The 18,920-nt window shown below is 44.1% G+C and overlaps 1 protein-coding gene across 1 annotated transcript; it reads left to right on the forward strand.

The window, feature by feature from the left end:
• The first annotated feature begins 303 nt into the window (after positions 1-303).
• On the forward strand, positions 304-13,251 carry SMIM20 (small integral membrane protein 20). The gene is made up of 3 exons (XM_088836268.1): positions 304-515; positions 11,864-11,920; positions 12,674-13,251. The coding sequence occupies exons 1-3, from the start codon at positions 407-409 to the stop codon at positions 12,709-12,711; spliced, it is 204 nt and encodes a 67-aa protein (XP_088692394.1). The 5' UTR covers positions 304-406; the 3' UTR covers positions 12,712-13,251.
• Positions 13,252-18,920: the final 5,669 nt, after the last annotated feature.

Consider the following 18,920-nt stretch of genomic DNA (forward strand, 5'->3'; position numbering starts at 1 on the left):
AGGTCAGAAGAGCGGTGGGAGGGGCAGCTGAGAGAAAAACTAGGCTGGGCGGGTAGCGGCTGGGGGAGGGACTGGGAACCGAGAGTAATGAGCAATTAAACCTCCACTCTTAACAGCGGCGCGCTCACCCTCTGGCGCTGCCGGGACAACCTGGGAGGCGGTGCGCCGGGCCTGAGGCCCCGCCCCACCTCGCCCTAGCCCCACCCACCCCTAGGCCCCGCCTCTGATTCCAGCCCTGCTCCCTCCTCGCTCTGCCTCGGCCCCGCCCCAACTTAGAGCCCCGCCCCCAAGGCCCGGAAGCGAAAGCTGTTCCTCCTCTTCCGAGCGGGGTCACGGCCCAGCCGGCGGGAGCCGGGTTTGGAGAGTCCCGGGCACTCGGAGAATCCGGGTAGCCCCGGCTGGAGCCATGTCCCGGAACCTGCGCACTGCTCTCATTTTCGGCGGCTTCATCTCCCTGATCGGCGCCGCCTTCTACCCCATCTACTTCCGGCCCTTAATGCGGCTGGAGGAGTACAGTGAGTGACCTCTGACCCCACGCGGCGTCCCGCCCGGGTGACAGTGACCTCTGACCCCACGCGGCCGCCTGGCCCTAGTAACTCCCCCGCTCTCCCTCCTCATCCCCACGTGGGGCCGTGGACAGAGGGTCACGAGTCAGCGAGACCCGGGTTCGACTCTGACTGTGTGCACTTTCGTGACCGGGGTCAAGTGACTCAACCACTGAGACCTTCACCATCCTCAGTAGTAGTTATCTGTGTGCGTGTGTGTGTGCGTGCGTGCTGGGTCGCTCAGTCGTGTCCGCCTCTTTGCGATCCCGTGGACTGTAGCCCGCTAGGCCACCCTGACCGTGGAATTTTCTAAGCAAGAATACTGGAGTGGGTTGCCATTTCCTACAGGGATCCTCCCAATCCAGGGATCGAACCTGCGTCTCTTGTGTCTGTATAAGATCTTTAAAACTGCCTGACATCTGATGAGACCCAAAGGTGGTAGTAAAAGCAGTTGACATAGTAGGTCAATACTAAATACTAGTTCGTGCTGGTATTCACTGGATGCTTTTTAATGTGTCTTCATTAAGCACGTTGCCAAGATCTCCTGGAGAAGGAAATGGCAACTCGCCTCAGTATTTGTCTTGAGAATCCCAGGTACAGAAGGGTCTGGGGAGCCCCAGTCCATGGGATCACAAAGAGTTGGACACGACTGAGTGGCTAACACTGGATCATTTAATTTATACAACCTCATTTTGAGGCAGGTTATTATTAAGTGTTTTTTGGATGGGGAATCTCAGAGAGGTTGTATTACATGCCCAAGGACACACAGCTAGTTAAGTGGCAAGAATAATATTCCAACTTCCGCCTTCCTTTCTGGGCCTTCTTCCACACCCTGAAGCTGGGAATGGTGATGTTGTGGGGAGGGATGGCCCCTAATTATCCTGAGCTTGAAGGTGTTTTTATGGCATTTCATTTCCACTCCCAAAGATGTCATTGAGAGGACATGTTTCAAACCTAAACTGTTAACCTGGATTTTTGAGTTTTTCCTCTCCTTTCTCCTCAAATCGTTTCTTCACATTCTGCTGTCTTCCTTCGTTTTAAGCCGGCTGCTCACATGACAATGGCGAATATCCTGGGAGTAATTTTCTTCCTTAATCATTCAAGTCCTATCATTCTAAAAGCCAAACTCTGCTTCCTTGAGACCTATACCTCAGCAAGGATTAGCACTTTGATACATCTGAAACCATCTGTCAGAGAGAAAATATCAGGCATTAGAGGCTCATTTTGTTCTCCAGGAAACCTGAATCATCTTGAAGATGGAAGAGGGCCAGCCCTGCCCCTTGAGAATATTAGCGGAGGCTGAAAGCTTGGCGATCTAAAGCGGAAAGCTCCGTGTAAATGCTCTGCCCATTACAAATGCTACAACATTTGGTTTCTGAGACAGAGCATTTTAAACACACACTTAGATTTCCTTGCAGCTTCTTTTTTATCACCCGGGATTGAAATGGTCTCTGCATTCTGCCTTCCAGCCTGTCTCTGTGCGCCATGTGTGGGGTAAATAAAAATGGGGTTGAGTGAAGCCTTGCATAATCTGTGTTATCCCTCCTTACAGAATCCTTGCTTCACTGTTTTATGATAGCCTCTAGAGCTGAACTCAGAGAAGGCAATGGCAAGCCACTCCAGTACTCTTGCCTAGAAAATCCCATGGATGGAGGAGCCTGGTAGGCTGCAGTCTGTGGGGTCGCTAAGGGTCGGACACGACTGAGCAACTTCACTTTCACTTTTCACTTTCACACATTGGAGAAGGAAATGGCAACCCACTCCAGTGTTCTTGCCTGGAGAATCCCAGGGACGGGGGACCGTGGTGGGCTTCTGTCTATGGGGTCACACAGAGTCGGACACGACTGAAGTGACGCAGCAGCAGAGCTGAACTTGGGTCGAGAGGGTCTGCTTTGGATCCCCCTAGAAAAGTTTCAGTCTAGGAAGACTAGAGCAGTGGTTTTTCAACTAGGGGTGAATTTTGTCTCCCGGGGACATTGGTTCTCTATGGAGACATTTTTGCTTATCACAAAATGGGTGCCATGGGGTAGGGTGGGGTGGGTGAGTGTGCCACTGGCATCTAGCACATAGAGGCTAGGCTCCTAAAGTTTGTGCAAAACGCAGGACAGCCGCCCATAACAAAGAATTACTCAGCCCAACATGCGAATGGTGCCGAGATTTAGAAACCCGCCTCTGGTTCAGGGTGTGGGTTTGTGCTGTGTCTCCCAACAGCAGTCTTACAGGTCCATAGTCTATGGTTGTCTGAGTCACTTTAAGACAGACAAATTAGGCCTTTTAGACTCTTGAGAGTCCCTTGGACTGCAAGGAGATCCAACCAGTCCATTCTAAAGGAGATCGATCCTGGGTGTTCATTGGAAGGACTGATGCTAACGCTGAAACTCCAATACTTTGGCCACCTCATGCGAAGAGTTGACTCACTGGAAAAGACTCTGATGCTGGGAAGGATTGGGGGCAGGAGGAGAAGGGGACGACAGAGAATGAGATGACTGGATGGCATCACCGACTCAGTGGATATGAGTTTGAGTGAACTCCTGGAGTTGGTGATGGACAGGGAGGCCTGGTGTGCTGGATTCATGGGGTCGCAAAGAGTCAGACACGACCGAGTGACTGAACTGAACTGAACACTGAGAGTGTGGCTACAATATCAGCATTTTTAATGTAAGGCAGTCAACACCTGCCCACATTTCTGGTTCAATTTTAATTAATTTGGACACTCTTATCTGAGTTATAACTGAGTCCTTAAACAGGTAAATGATACTGTAGAGCTAATATGTATTGAAAACAGATTATATGTCTGACACTCTTCCAAGCACTTTTTATATATTAACCCATTTGGTGCAAATAGTAACCTTTTATGGTAGTTGCTGTGTGATCATCATTCCCATTTTATACGTGGACAGACTGGGGTATAAAACAATTAACTTGTACGAGAACCCACAACTAGTGGGTCCCAGATATGAACCAGTGCCGTTCACTGTTACACCAGGGCACCACACTGCCTAAGAGGGTAGAGTGAGAAAGTCAGATGAGGGTCTGAGTCCCTTCCTAGAACAGGATCTTAAGATGAGCTACTTAACCTCTCTGAGCCTGGCCTGTTTCCTCATCTGTAACAGTGAAGTTTGTAGGACTGAATTTACATGTTTTGGAATGAATTAAATGAGATAAAAGGTGTAGAAATACTGATTTTTTATTTTTGCTTTGGTTGCTCAGTTGTGTCCAACTCTTTGCAACCCATGGACTGTAGCCCGCCAGGCTCCTCTGTCCATGGAATTGTCCAGACAAGAATACTGGAGTGCGTTTCCATTTCCTTCTCCAGGGGATCTTCCTGATCCAGGGATCAAAGCTGTGTCTCCTGCATTCACAGATGAATTCTTTGCTGCTGAGCCACCAGGGAAGCTCATATTTTTACATTAGGAATCCCGTAAAAACATTTCAAATATAGGGAGCTACAGGGAAGTGAGACAAGGAGGTTTAAGCAGATGCTCAGACCCAGGTGAGGCGTTCGTGACCATGTCATGGCAATGCACTGTGAGGACAGAGCTTCGATTCATTTCAGCACATTCAGTTAGCATTTATTTAGCCTTTTTATTTTTCAAATACCTGTATTTTAACAGCAGTGTGCCTGGCACTGTGTTAGGTGCTGGATATATGTGACTGGACAAGTCAGTCCGAGCTCTTCTCTCGTGTTGCTGTCCCCACCCATGTCCAGCCCCTCCCGTCACCCACTCCTTGTGCTCTGAGTTGGCCTTCCTGCTCCACCAGCACCACAGCCACCCCAGTCTCTACCCTGCAGCCACCCTGGTCTTTCTGGTTACGTTGTCGTTGCTTATCTACCTTCTTTGCCTTTGTGGTCAAAGAATTCAGACCATGTGATTTTGATTCTTTGATGCTGGTCAGGATTTGCTTTGTGACTTGGTGAGGTCAGTTTTTGTGAATGTTCCCCGTATGCTTGGAATGAGGTATGTTGTCTTCTTTGGGGGTACAGAGTTCTGTGTATGATGGTTCCAAATCATTCTTAATTCTATTACTTATATATTTTGAGGCCATGTTAGTTGTTGCTCACAATCTAGAATGTTCTGAAGAATTTTTTTTTCAATTATCATTTTGTAAGTGTCCTCTTTATCCCCTAACATTCCTCCCCAATTCTGTTTAACATCATCATAATTACCAGCTTTCTTTGGGTTAATGTTTTCCTGGTGTATATATTCTCTTATATTTACCCTTTATTTGTCCTTAAGTCTTATAAGCAACCCAAACTGGGATTTTTTTTTAAAAATCCAGTCTGATAATCTTTAAAATGTTGGATTATTTTCCCTATCTTATGTTTTCTATTTAATCTTGTCTCTTTTTTTCCTCTCCTTTTCTGTTTCAAGGCTTCTTTATTTAATTTTCTTGCCCTCTACTAGTTTGAAAGTTTTACATTCTGTTTTTCTTCTTTCGTTTTGACAATTTAGAGCTAGTCAGTATCTTTACCTCCTATGAAATAAACAAAGACCTTAGAAGGCCTTCGCTCTTGTCCCACACTCCCCACCCCTCCTGCCTTGAGTTTCTTGCTCCCCAGACCACTTAGGACCATCAGTGTTTTACGCAATCACTGATTGTTTTTCTCTAGACCGCTCAGGACCATCAGCGTTTTGCACAGTCACTGATTGTCTCTCTTGACCCACATTCATTATTCACTGATCCTTCTGTCTCACACCTGTCTAGTTTCAGTGTTCTTCATTCTGAAATACATCTTTGTGTTTCTTTGGTGAGAATTTGTAACTGGAAAAATACATGCACGTGTGTCAGAAAATGTACGGAACTCCAGGTTTTCCACTGTGCCTGTTGAAAAGCCTATTGTTGTGCCATATGCCCTTGGAATTTGATCATCTCACTTGCTTATTTTAAAACACTTGAATAACCCTCTCCTGTCCTCAGAGTCCAGCTGGTGGAAAATCATTGAAATGTTTTAATCAGGAGACCAAGGTGATTAGATTCAGCCTTTCCAGGCATCTCTGAATGTATGTGACAGAGGGGCCGGAAGGGCCAAGGTTGAAGGTAAGAAGGCCAAGACCCAGGCAGGCTGTGCTTCCTGTGACTTGAGGAGAGAGAATGGTACCTGCACCAGAGTGCCGGTGGTTATGGGACTGGGCAGAAGGACTGAAATCAGGAGCCAGGTTTAAGAAATAAATCCTCTACAGGGATGTGTGACTGATTAGCTCAAGGGCAGGCAAGGGAGAGGAAAGAGACTGGCCCCCAGCTTTCTAGCTCCAACAGTTGAAGAAATGTGGTGCTAGGCATTAAGGAATACGTGAAGTCTGTTTGGGGGATGAGGGGACAGGCTGGTTCAATTTGGGATGTATTGAGTGTTAGGTACCTGGATGTGCTCCTGGAGATTTCCCCTAGGCGGTGGACCGTGCCAGTCTGGAGCCAGGCCACAGGATCTGAGCTGGAGCTAGAGATGGCACCTTTCAGCATCAGATGGGAAGTGGAGTCACGGCAGCAGGTGGGGCTCCAGGCAGCATTCCGAGACTGAAAGCGACAAGCTGGTCCAGGACAGCATGCAGGTGAACACTGGCACTTGAAGGTCTGAAGAGCGAGTGGTCAGAGGACGAGGGGCCTCCTAAGAAGACTGACAAGGAGTGGCCAGCGTGAGAGCATTAGGACCAGAAGAGGCTGCAGTCATAAGCCCCAGGAAGACAGCTCTCCAGGGCAAAGGGTGTGATCAGCAGGGCTCGGCTGCTTAGAGACAGCAAGGAAGATAAAAACTGAAACTATCCATTGGATTTAGCAAAAAGAAGGTGAAGCTCAGTGACTATTTTGTTAAGAGTGCTTTCAGTGGTTTGACAGTGGGCAGAAGGCAGATTGCAGCGGATGAAGAGTAAATATTAGGTTGACTATACAAAGACGTTGGGCTATCTGAAGAGGAGAATAAGGAATTGTATTTGCAGCTGGTCGAGGGGGCTAGGGTTCTGTTTTGTCTGGGAGCATTGGGGAGCCAAGAGGGTCTCTGGATAAAGAAGGCTGCTGGAGGAGGTGGGGGAATCTCCACGTCAGATGAAGGAGGAGCCTTGGACCCAAGGTGGGACACTTCTCCACCAGCTGAGGAGAAAGGGCGGGCATGGATACAGCTAGACGGCGGTGTGACCTTGGGAGGTTGTAGGTCCCTCCTGGTCACCTTGGCTTCTGTTCTCTTTGTGACACAGGAGGTCCGGTGACTACACATGAGAGGCACGACCCCCAGGCAGACTCTCCCTCCTCGGGACGCGTTCTTCCTTGGGCTTGGTGGTCTGCCTCCATCAGCACTCCTGGCTTTGCTCTTTGGTTCCTGCCTTTCATCCACTCCTTCTTAGCCTCTCTTGTTGGCTCTTTTTCTTCTGAGCTTCCTTCATACCTCTGTGGTCCCCAGAATTCTGGGCAGACCGAGAAGCCCACGGTCCTTGGAAGGCCTGGGCACACGCCCAGTCCTTGAAGAGGGGAGCCAGAGGCTGGCAAGGAGCCCAGGCCATATAGGGCCTAGGAGCCAAGTCACTGCGGGACCTTTCAGCTGGGCCAGCTTGACTGATGCTGGCTGGCCTGGATAGCGGGTAGGTAGGTTCCCGGGCCTCTGTTGAAATAAGCCTCAAGTCAGTAGAAAAGAGGCAGAAGGCCCCTTATGTAAAATAAAGCCAAGATCTTCTGTGATTTAAAAGCAGACAGGCCACTATTGCAAGACTGCCATATTGAATTTCATCTTGACATTCAGTGTGATCTTCAGCTCTTTCACTAACTCAGCCAGACTTTACCAAGTGTTAGGTAGCATACAAGGTCAGTTAGACTCGTGATACCTGATTCTGAAATGAGCCCTGGGGAGATGGCAATTGTCAGTCCGAAACCAGGAGTATTCAGTTAGTTCAGCAGTCCTTCTGCGGGGGAGTCCGGATGTTACTTTTTAGCTTTCAGCCTGTCGCCCAATGTGGTTTGTGGGAAGAGCCCATGTTTAGGGAAGCATGCAAGTGATACAGCTTGAAGCCTGATTGCATTTTGTCTTTGAACCAGCCAGGGATCCTGAATGTGGCCTTTTAAAAATAACAGCATTTCAGGGCAACCTGTGAAATGAGACAAAATAAGGTCATTTCCTGTGATCCTGTACATTTTTAACTAACTAAAGTTAGTTAGATGTGGAGAAGCATAAAACCATAGGGTTTTGCCTGGAACCTTGTGCTCATTCAGCCCTCACGTTTAGGTGACTTGTTCAGGATCACTTAGCACATTCGTCGGAGAAGGCAATGGCAACCCACTCCGGTACTCTTGCCTGGAGAATCCCATGGACCGAGGAACCTGGTAGGCTGCAGCCCACGGGATCGCTAACAGTCGGACGCGACTAAGCGACTTCATTTTCACTTTTCACTTTCATGCATTGAAGAAGGAAATGGCAACCCACTCCAGTGTTCTTGCCTGGAGAATCCCAGGGACGGGGGAGCCTGGTGGGCTGCCACCTATGGGGTTGCACGGAGTCAGACATGACTGAAGCAACTTAGCAGCAGCAGCACATTCATTGCTGGGTAAATACTAGACCCAAACTCCCCAGCCTTGTCTGCTGCTTAATGAAGCCCAGTTTCACCTGCATGTAGGACAGAAGGGTGTCTGCCAGCAAAGCCAAGGTGAAAGAGCCATGACCCTTCAATTTTTCCTCTCTCTTTGTGCCCCCATCCACAGTGTGTGGTAGTTGGAGCAGGCCTGTGAGAAGTCACCTGATGAGGAATACCTCTTACCTTAAAAGGGCCTTTTCCCTATTCCATGGCAAGTGCTCAGAAGATGCTTTTTATTCCTTTCACCATGAGTAAAATGAATTGCACAGACTAAAGTCTTTTTCTAACAGGCCTTACAAAGCTGCCTGGATTCCATCACACACCCTGGTGAGAAACAGAGGTGTTCCCAGCATTGGGAGGAGCCCGTGCTTCCGGTGGCCCCTTGGTGCCCTCAGCCACTGGCTCACACTCCCTTCCATGGCACACACATCAGCTTGGGTCGCCCGGCAGACTACAGCAAAGTGGGAGCATTAGAAAAGTACTTTTTCATTTTATATTTGCTATTTTTAAAAGAGACTTTGAATTAATCATCATGAAATAGTCAGTGTTGTTGGACTTCCTTATACTTGTTTTGCAGTTGTGTTTTTTTTGTTGTCAAAAAAATGCAACTGACAGAGAAAATCTAAGAATAGTGCAATGAATCCCTTTATGTCCTTCACCTAGATTTACCAGTTGTTAACATTTTGCCACATTTGCTTTCTCTCCCAATATGTATGTGACATGTCTGTACACACATACATACATAGAGATACGTTTATGTTCACAGATTATATACATATTACTGTTACTATTATTTTGCTGAGCCATTTGAGAGTTAGGTCACAGGCCTTGTGAGCTTTGATACCTGAACACTTGAGCGTGTATTTCCTGAGCACAGGGACATTCTCTTACATAATCACAGTTATCCAATCCAGGAAATTTAATATTGACATAATGCTATTATGTAATATACAGTCCATATTCAGATGCTGACATCTGGCCAATTACCTCAGGTGGTGAGTTGCTTGTATTTTAACTGGTTCATTGGCAGGAGGAGATGGAGGGGGTATTCTTGAGGTGGTGGTCTCACTGCAGAGGGTCCCGAGGTAAGATTCTGCACCTGCTTTTAGGTTTCTGTCTCCTATTGCTCCCCAAGAACACCGTCCCTAACAAGACCGCTGAGGGGGCTGGGGCATGGGTGTGCTGCATCCATTGGCTGTGAATGTTAAATAAAGTAGTCACACAAAGTTCACAGTATGGACATTTAATATAAGGACGGGTTTAAGACTTTAAAAAGTCTTAAATTTTAAAACTTAAAAAAGTCTTAAAAGATGGGTTTAAGACTCTTTTGCTACTGTACAAAAATGAGCCCATCTGCATGTATTACTAAGTTTTGAATAATATAGCTAAGGATCCTCGATTAAAACTGCAAATCAGCTGGCTGCCTTAGCACCAGGGGGCAGAGTTGGGCTTGCTGAGACACTGAGGGGACTTGTCTAACTGACATTGATTGCAAAGCTCCCAGCCTAGTGCTACATATTTGCATTTTAATCATTTCACTCCTGATAGAAATACGCTCACTACCGAAAAGTCAGTAATTAGCTTATCCTGATTTGCCCACATAGTTAAACCCCTGACTTCTGTGTCGCCCAATTCCTGAGGCCCAGAGACATCTGCTATTTCTCTAATGACAGCAAAATAGACACCTACTGTCAGCTTCATCAAGACGTATTTGCTGAGTCCCGAGGGCCAGTTTTTTTACCTTAAAGCATATCCCACATTCACAAATAAAGTGTCTTTGTGTCATATTGTGAATTTATATAAGACTTCAAGCACTATGGAACATTAATGGATAAAAGAACCAGGGGATGTAGATAGGATGCTAATACCAGTTATCACTCAGTAAGAACTAGTTCTGCAAATCAGTTTAAATTGCCCGTCCAAGCCGAAAAAAAGAGGTGGTTGCATAAGGACAAGGATTATAAAGAGTTTATGGTCTATTTAAAATAAATCCTCAGCCTCTCTCCAACCTCATTAGCAATTAGCAAGGAAGTGTAAAGACAGGGATTCCTTTCTCTCCTCTTGGTTCTCTATTGCATTGTAAGAGGTGAGAACACAATTAGGCATTCTGTTGTCACCGGAAGTCAACTTCCTTTGAGGCTTGGCAGACTGCCAGTTTCTTTGGCTTTGTACAACCTGCCTCTTGTAGAACATGTTCCGGTACACCAGGCTATCTGATTCTCTTAAATCTGGAAATCTAGAACACTTTCTGGCAATCAAGTGTTTTTTAAAAAACTCATCTCTTCCTTCCGTAATACTGGAGAATGGACCTTTTAGGTATGAAAAGTGTTTTCTATTTTTGTTCCTGGCACTATTGATGACAGTGTAGTCTACCAGTTGGCATTTTCTAAGAGCATGTTTGAGACACTTCCATACTTGGAGACTTACATGGTGACAGCATGGTGGGGCTCAATCCCACAGGAATTCAACTTCTTAGGAAATAAGATCGTCTTTTGTGTTGAGTTATTTTAGAAAGTCTGACACCTTAGAGGCTCCATTATCACCCACTCTAGATGGAAGACATCCTTTGGCATCTCTTGGTCCATAGGGACTTGGTTGTCATTTACCTGCTATTTCAGAGAGGCCCAGTGAAACTGTCACCATTGTCTGTAAGGGGCTTCCTTATGCTGTTATCTTCTCTGTCTCACTTAGAATTGGATGTCAAGATTCAGGTGATCCCTACTGCCCAGTGTTTTAGTTGCCAAAGCAAAACTTAACATTGATAAAACCTCAGGTCACTGAGGATTGACTTTCCGTTGTATCACCAGAGAAGCAAGTTCGATGAATATTCGATTTGGCAAAGCCCTGTTTCTTGTAACTTTATGAGAATCCAGAGGCCAGAATAAAGAAAATGGCCTAATATTAAAGAAGAGTTAAATATGGATTTGAAAGAAACACTATTAGCCTGATTAAAACAAAGATTTGATTACAGCACTTAATTACTATAATATAGTAGTAAACATCCTTTGGCTCCAAATCTTTCTGCTGAAAAGCCACGATTTGTTTGTCAAGATACTTAAAATAATAAGTCTTTGTTTTTACAGCCCTTGGGTTTATTTGAAACCACTTAGAAAGATGTATCAAAGAGCTTGAAGCCCACAGACATAAAATGCCCAATTTCTCTTGGCCCTCGCCTGTTGGACATCTCCAAAGAGATCAGCTAAGCTGCTGTCACTAGAACGGGCTTACTAATTGGTGCAGCACCTGCAGTCAATTAGGGAAGCTTCAATTATCCAAACCAAAGCCACCCACCCAAAGATTAATTTTCTGCTCTATTTCCTATCAAAAACATAGCATATTTAGCTCTGGGTCTAGGCCTTCAGTGGAGTACATTTTAGACACAAACTGCATCGTTTTCTTGTTAATTGTACTTGTTCCATCAATTCAACAGCCCTGCCCTCATCGCATCACACCCACTAGTTCTTTCAAAATTGTTCTTTTTCTGTTGTTTTTGTTGCCTTTCCAAACTGCTGAGATCACTGAGAAAAGATGTTCATTGGAAGTTTTCTTCTGAAGTATGGCTTGCTTTCTTTCACTGAAAATATCCAGTCTTTTTGCTTGATAGGATCCAACTTCCATTACCTAAAAAGCTCTGGGCAGTGGCAGCTCTGAATTTAATAGCAGTCAGATATATTGTTCTCTTATTGTCCCATGTAGATACAAAGAGTTCCACCACTCTGCCCCGACCCCCTCTCTAAAGAGTAATTTTTCTGTTGTGTTTCTCAGAGAAGGAACAAGCCATAAATCGAGCTGGTATTGTTCAAGAAGACGTGCAGCCACCAGGTAAACTTAAAAATCAAGACAAAAATCTCATGTGAACTGCTGCGTTGTTGGTGGGGGGCGGTACGTGCTTTGCAGAGAAATCTTTTTCACTTTGAGGCTAGATTGTGATTGTGTTATTATTTTTCAGCAGTTGCCATTTTAGAGGTTGCCACCCTAGGACTTTCTCTCAATATTTCACTCTGGAATAGTTTTTGCAAGTTTGCATGTTTCTCTTGAGTTCGATAAGTGGGCATAAACATGTAACAAGTGTGCAATTAACTATGAAGCATAAATAGCTATTTTGCAGACTTATTTACCAAGCACCTATTTAAACACTACCCTCATGGGAAAATACTGTTTACTTGTGAGCTCTTTTAATTGATGCAGGATTCTGCTTTATACAGAAGCTCAGAAGTTCCCTTTATGGCTGAATGGTTAGTTACTTTGAGACAATCCAAGTTGGCTAGAATGAGAGGTTTCTAGCTTATTAGCCAAAACTCTTGTGGCAGCGGTCTTTTTTTAATTTATTTTTTAACTAGGCCAGATACATATCTCCCTACTGTGGGGCAGTTTCTGAGCCATTTAAAAATCTCTTTTGGCTGCCACGGCTGCCCAACTGTTCCATTCCAGGGTTCCGGCAGCTTGCCCGGATTACCTCAAACTCGTGGAAATTGCACAACTCCATTCTGATGTCATCTTCTTTGTTTGGGGTTGAGGGAAGTGATAGGAAATTTTAAAATGAATCCTGTTTTTAATTCATGTTTCTTTCTATAGGGTTGAAAGTGTGGTCAGATCCATTTGGCCGGAAATGAGAAGACTAACGCCACCTCTAATTTTGAAAGTAGACAGAGACTTCATGCTTTCAGTTCTACAGCAAGTTCAATAAGTCACCCGGCTAGAGAACGCTGGCTGGAGCAGAAAACTCTAGAAGGCCATAAAGAGTCCTGTGCATGAGGATTACATCCCTTCGTAAAAGAACTGTGGAACAAATCATACTATTAGGAGGGTTTTCATGATTTGGTTTCCTTTCTAAAAATGAAGCTGTCTCACTCAGCTGGGCTTGAAGGCTATCTACATATTATTCAGTCTCTACCTCTTAGCCAGCCAAGCTGTGATATGAATACAAGCAACCAGTAGACTGGGGAAGATTCTAGACTGTTTTGCCATCCTCCAAATAGGAAATTTCAGGGGAAAACTACCGTATTGAGCAGCCTCATAGGGCTCTTTGAAAATGTTAAAGTTGATAAAACTCTGAGGACAAGGTACATTGTACTCTTTAAGTAGTTCAACTCACTATCTCATTAGGAAGGTTGCTGCCTGTTGAGAAATAAACAAATTTGAAGCAAACTAAATGAGTCTGCATGCCTATTAGCAATCATTGTTGAATTGACTGAAGTGAAAATGTATATATTAAAATGATTTCTCTTACTTCATAATGATGTAAGTTTTTTTGTAAATCCTTTTTTTATAGGCTCATTAATTATACCAAGAAGTACTGTTTGACTGGATTATATTTGACCAGACATTTGACTATGTGGTGTTTGTCAAGTAAAAATCTTAGAGGTAAATAGCAAATATGTTGAGACAAATGTTTATTGAATGCAATTCTCTACCAGATGCCTCGCCAGGTGCTGCAGAGATGAGCATGAGAATACTTGTTTCCTTCTCTGGTCTCTGTCTGACCGGTTACCTAGATTCTGTGCTTTCAAAAAGACACATCCTTTTCATTTTTTGATTCCCCGGAGTGCCTTGCACATTGCTGTATGCTCTCTTTTAGACGAGCTGCCTGATGACATAATTTTATTATTGTGAACTGGGAGTAGGCCTAATAGAAAACTGGCATAATTATGTTAATTACTGTCAGAAATAAGATTGATAGTTCCAAAGTCATCGTTTCTGGTCAGCATTCCTTAACATTTAATTGACTCATAATTAACAACCCAATAAAAGAAGTTGACTCATTCGGGGTACATTTAACCCCTCTTTTTCTTGGAGGGGGCACCAGGAGGTGTGACTTAAGAGTCAAGCATCCTGTGGGTGCTTAGTTGAGATTTCTCTGTGACTGAAGCCAGTGCCTGTACCATCTGCTTTGAAAGACATCCAGCTGAAATGACTGCATCTGAGCATCATAGATGAGAGGGGCCTCGATGGTCTGTTTGTTGGCTGGAACAGACTCGGTTTAGTCTGAGTGGGCTCTTTGTCCTGGTCTTAACCTTGCCCTTGGTCTACCTCTTTGCGGAGATAAAGAGGCTTTCTGTCCTGCTCAGCTGCCTTGATGTTTATAAAAGGATCACTCTTGATGTTATCAGAGGTGTAGTGTCAGACTGTGCTGCCCACACTTGACAGAAGCCCAAGTTGTAAGAGATGCTACTTAAAACAAGGGTTGAATGAGGCCTGGTGGTTCATCCATGCCACTCCCAGGTGTGCCTTCAGGATAGCAAGGAAAGCACTCGAAAGAGGGGATCTTAGTCACATACAGTTAGGAAACAGGGTCATTAAGTTCATTTGCTTCTCATTTCACAATTTGTAAGAGACATAACATTTCCCAAATGTATTTGATCACAGAACATTTTTTACCAGTTATCTTCTGGGCCTTGTGACTTTTGGGGACATTAGCCAAATAGCCTCATGACCCTTTATTACTCAAAAATTTTTGAGAACTCCCAAGTGTTTTTTTCTTAAGTGGATTGTATCTATAGATGCTTACTGTATTAGAAATTAAAACAATTTTTTTAATATTTAAAAATATCCATAGGAGACCTGAAGTATATGACATTTTTGTGTGAAAAATTTTATTTTCTAAAATAATTTGCAAATTTCTTTCATGCCTGGCTTAATAGAAGATTTCAGATTCTCGGGTCTACTTCTGCATCTGATCTGTGGCTGTATCACATGTCATGTGACCTCTGGAAAACTACACCCTCATATGATGAGAGTACAAAAGGCAGAAAGCCTTTGGTAGGATTGTAAAAATATTTTTGATCATGTAATACCCCTAGAAAGATCCTAGAGACCCCTCCAGGTACCTGAACCACACTTTTGAGTCTAGTCTATTTTTTTTTCTTGGTCTTAGACCTTTGGAGAAATATGTATCTGGTTGCATTAGTTCTCGCAGAGTTGCCTGTTGAGGGAGATTATAACCAGAGGGGAGAAACATAAAGTTTCCTTTGTTGTTGCCAGTTGAAGTTGTTGGATCCTTCATTTTCAATGCCAGACAGTATCCTCTTGAGGAAGACTCTGGTTGACTTTTTAAAAATCTCAGCACCAGAAATAGCCACACTGCTGAACAGTTGGTACTTTTATCCTGTGAACATTGATTTGTGTAACTTGTTTCCCTCTTTGTATTGGCTGATAGGAGGCTCTACTACATTTGCGGTCCAACTTTTTGAAAAGTACCTTGTGGCATGTATTCGAGCCATTCCATTCCCTTTATTCTTTTTTCCTCTGAACTTATTTTCATTTCTGCTCTCTCAGTTTTCCATTTTATATTGTATGTTAGATCGGTCATTTTAAAATGAGCCGGAGCACAGTGTTAATTTAATTGAAAACTTATAATCTGTTAAAGAAAAATGATGTAAATTCACAGATAAAATAATGTGGAATAAAAAGTGCCTTAAACAAGGTTCAGGGTATTTACTGACACTGGGCACACGCAAACCCTGTGTCCCTGCAGTTCTACTATTTATTTATGCAGTAGAAATGCATCTGTAAAGCCACCAAGAGGCATGGACTAAAACCCAGCAGCTCTGGAAACTCCCCAAATGCCCATCCACAGTACAAAGAGTAAACTGATACATTCACACAAAAGAATACAATACAGCAATGAGAATGAACAACAATGCAGTGAATCTCGCAAGCCATGCAGAATGAACAAAAGCAAGCTGCAAGAGTACTTTGAGATTCCATTTAGATAAAGAATAGAAACAGGGTAAATCATGACATGGAATAGGGATTCAGGGTAGAGACCGCTCTTAGGAAGAAGCAGTGGGGTAGTAACTGGAAAGAGATACAGGAGGTCTTCAAGGCGCTGTGTTCTATATATGTATATTTTTTATTTGGGTGCAAGTTACATGGGTGTAGTGAGATTTGTAATACTTCCTTGAGCTGCACAATTTTACATACTTTTCTAAATGTATGTCGTGCAGGAAACTTTCCAGAGAACCACATTGTCCAGGAGGAGGAGCACAGGTTTCAGGAAGGATGATAAAACCCGTTTGTTGTTGGGGACGTTAAGAATACCGTATGTGAGGTACCTAGTGAATACCGGGAACTGGTAGAGGTCAGAACAATGACAACTTTCATTGATGGAAGAGTTGACATTTCAAGAGAGCTGTGAAAAATGCCTGGGATTCAGACACAGGTGCAGAGTAAGCAAAGCTAAGCATACATTTGAGAGATGGTTTGACTGGGATGCAGGGCTGTGGGGGGAGCCCACCCCACCAGCCTGGGCTTGACATCCTGTGGGAACTCGTCAGTATTTTGGATGGATTGAATGAGAAATGCAAAGAATAAGGGAGGGAACAAATGAAGGGAATGGTGTTTAGGACCATATGGTCAACACTCTCCAATGTCCACTGACAAGCTTAACTTAATTTTCAGACATGAACCACAATGAGATACCATTTCACACCAGTCAGAATGGCTGCTCTCCAAAAGTCTACATGCAATAAATGTTGGAGAGAACGTGGAGAGAAGGGAACCCTCTCACACTGTTGGTGGGAGTGCAAACTAGTACAGCCACTATGGAGAACAGTGTGGAGATTCCTCAAAAAACTGGAAATAGAACTGCCATATGATCCAGCAATCGCACTCCTGGGCATACACACCGAGGAAACCAGAATTGAAAGAGACACATGTACTCCAATGTTCATTGCAGCACTGTTTATAATAGCCAGGACATGGAAGCAACCTAGATGTCCATCTGCAGACAAATGGATAAGAAAGCTTTGGTACATATACACAATGGAGTATTATTCAGCCATTAAAAAGAATACATTTGAATCAGTTCTAATGAGGTGGATGAAACTGGAGCCTATTATACAGAGTGAAGTAAGCCAGAAAGAAAAACACCAATACAGTATACTAACACATATATATGGAATTTAGAGAGATGCAAATGATAACCCTGTATACGAGACAGCAAAAGAGACAGATGTATAGAACAGTCTTTGTGACTCTGTGGGAGAGGGTGAGGGTGGGATGATTTGGGAGAATGGCATTGAAACATGTATGTTGTTATATGTGAAACGAATCACCAGTTCAGGATCGATGCATGTTATAGGATGCTCGGGGCTGGCATGCAGGGATGACCCAGAGGGAGGATAAAGGGAGGAGAGAGGTGGGAGGGGGGTTCACGAGGGGGAACTCATGTACACCTGGGGCGAATTCCTGTCAACGTGTGGCAAAACCAACCAATATAATATTGTAAAATAATTTGCCTCCAATAAAAAATAAATAAGTTAAAAAAATAAAGAAAGAAAGAAAAAAGATTAAAAAAATAATTTTTCAGTCATGTACTGGAAGCAGGAAGTGGTCTGAAAACTTGCAAACAAAGCGAGAGTGCTTTCCCCAGAGCACTTTTAGACAGTTACCCGTCCATGTCAACAAAGTGCAGAAAAAAAGAACAAACAGAAGCAGCAATAGCAGTTTTTATCTTTTGAATCCGATTTTTAAAAATTGGGCTTTCCTTAACAAGGATTTACTGTATCTTATATCCTACAATGGGTAAGAATTCAAAGGAAAGAGTATATATAGATATATATGTGTGTGTATAACTGAATCACTTTGCTGTACACACCTAAAACTAACACAATATTGTAAATCAACCATACTTCAATTTTCTAAAAGGTTGGCCTTTCTTTTTGTACTTTTTTTCTTTAAAAAATTTTTTAATAACGTTAATTTTATTATATGTTATAGGTGGTGGATTGGTGGTTAGAACAAACAACTGGGCTTCACCCTGGGTAGTTTGAAAAGCACTGACAGGAGGGCAGATCTGAGATGTTCTCAGGTCTGGGTCCCTGGGCTCAGCTGCTGGTGACCTGTGGTTCCGAAGCATCAGCAGATGAAACATCCAGGTTTCTTAGGCCTGGGCGGGTCTCCGCAGACAGTGATTTCATTCTCCCAGTCTTCCCTCACACCTGCTGAGTGCAGAAGGCCCTCTGCAGTATATTCTGCCTGTTGATAACAGAATACACAGCTCACTGGCAGCCCCCCTGTGTGGGAAGGTAGCGGGAGCACTGAGGGCCCTGCTGCACTGCTCCACTGAATGTGGTCTGAAGGGGGGACATTAACTCCACCGTGCTCTTTCCTGGGGAAGGTAAACCAGTCTGTGGCAGGAGGTCCCCTCCCCTAAAATCCCCCAGCAGCTTGGCAGCAGCGAAAGGGGCGGGGTTTCACTCCTCTGCTTCCACTAAGTGGTGTTTCCCAAACTCTGATCTTCTGAATACGATGCAGAGAAATGAAGTGTCATGGATTCTTACAAGAGTCAGGCCACCGTGCACAACAGTATCTGCCTGGCTGTCTCTATCTCACCATACATGATTCAAATAAGTGCCAAAAAAACAAAAAGGGGGATGCTTTGTCCAGAGCTTTTTGGTGGTGACAGAAAATCAAATTCCAAATAGTGCAAAAAAAAGAAACTGGTCATGTAATTGAAAACTCCAGAGTCACAATCATTTCCTACTGTCATGATCATATCTTGAACTATAAAAATCAGTAACTGACAATCATTTATGAATGTAAAGAGTAATTGTATCCAGCATCCTCAAGAAAGAGCCATGCTGGACATCCTAAGTGGGTACAGGTTTTCGCTGCTGGTTGACGTTAGCTGATCTTGCTCTTTGCCAAACATCTTACTCTCTCTCTCTCGTGGGGTCATCTACTCCCACCTCTAAGTCTTTTGTTCATCTTTCTCCCACTCTGTCTCCCTGCTTTGGGTACAGTTGACTTCACCCCATGTACAGAAGCAGGCGTATGGCCCAAATTTGGCCAGTCAGAGCCTCTGTGCAAACTCCTGGCC

The sequence above is a fragment of the Moschus berezovskii genome, chromosome 5 (genome assembly GCF_049115385.1).
Source record: "Moschus berezovskii isolate FMDL1 chromosome 5, NW_MosBer_1.0, whole genome shotgun sequence".
NCBI lineage: Eukaryota > Metazoa > Chordata > Mammalia > Artiodactyla > Moschidae > Moschus > Moschus berezovskii.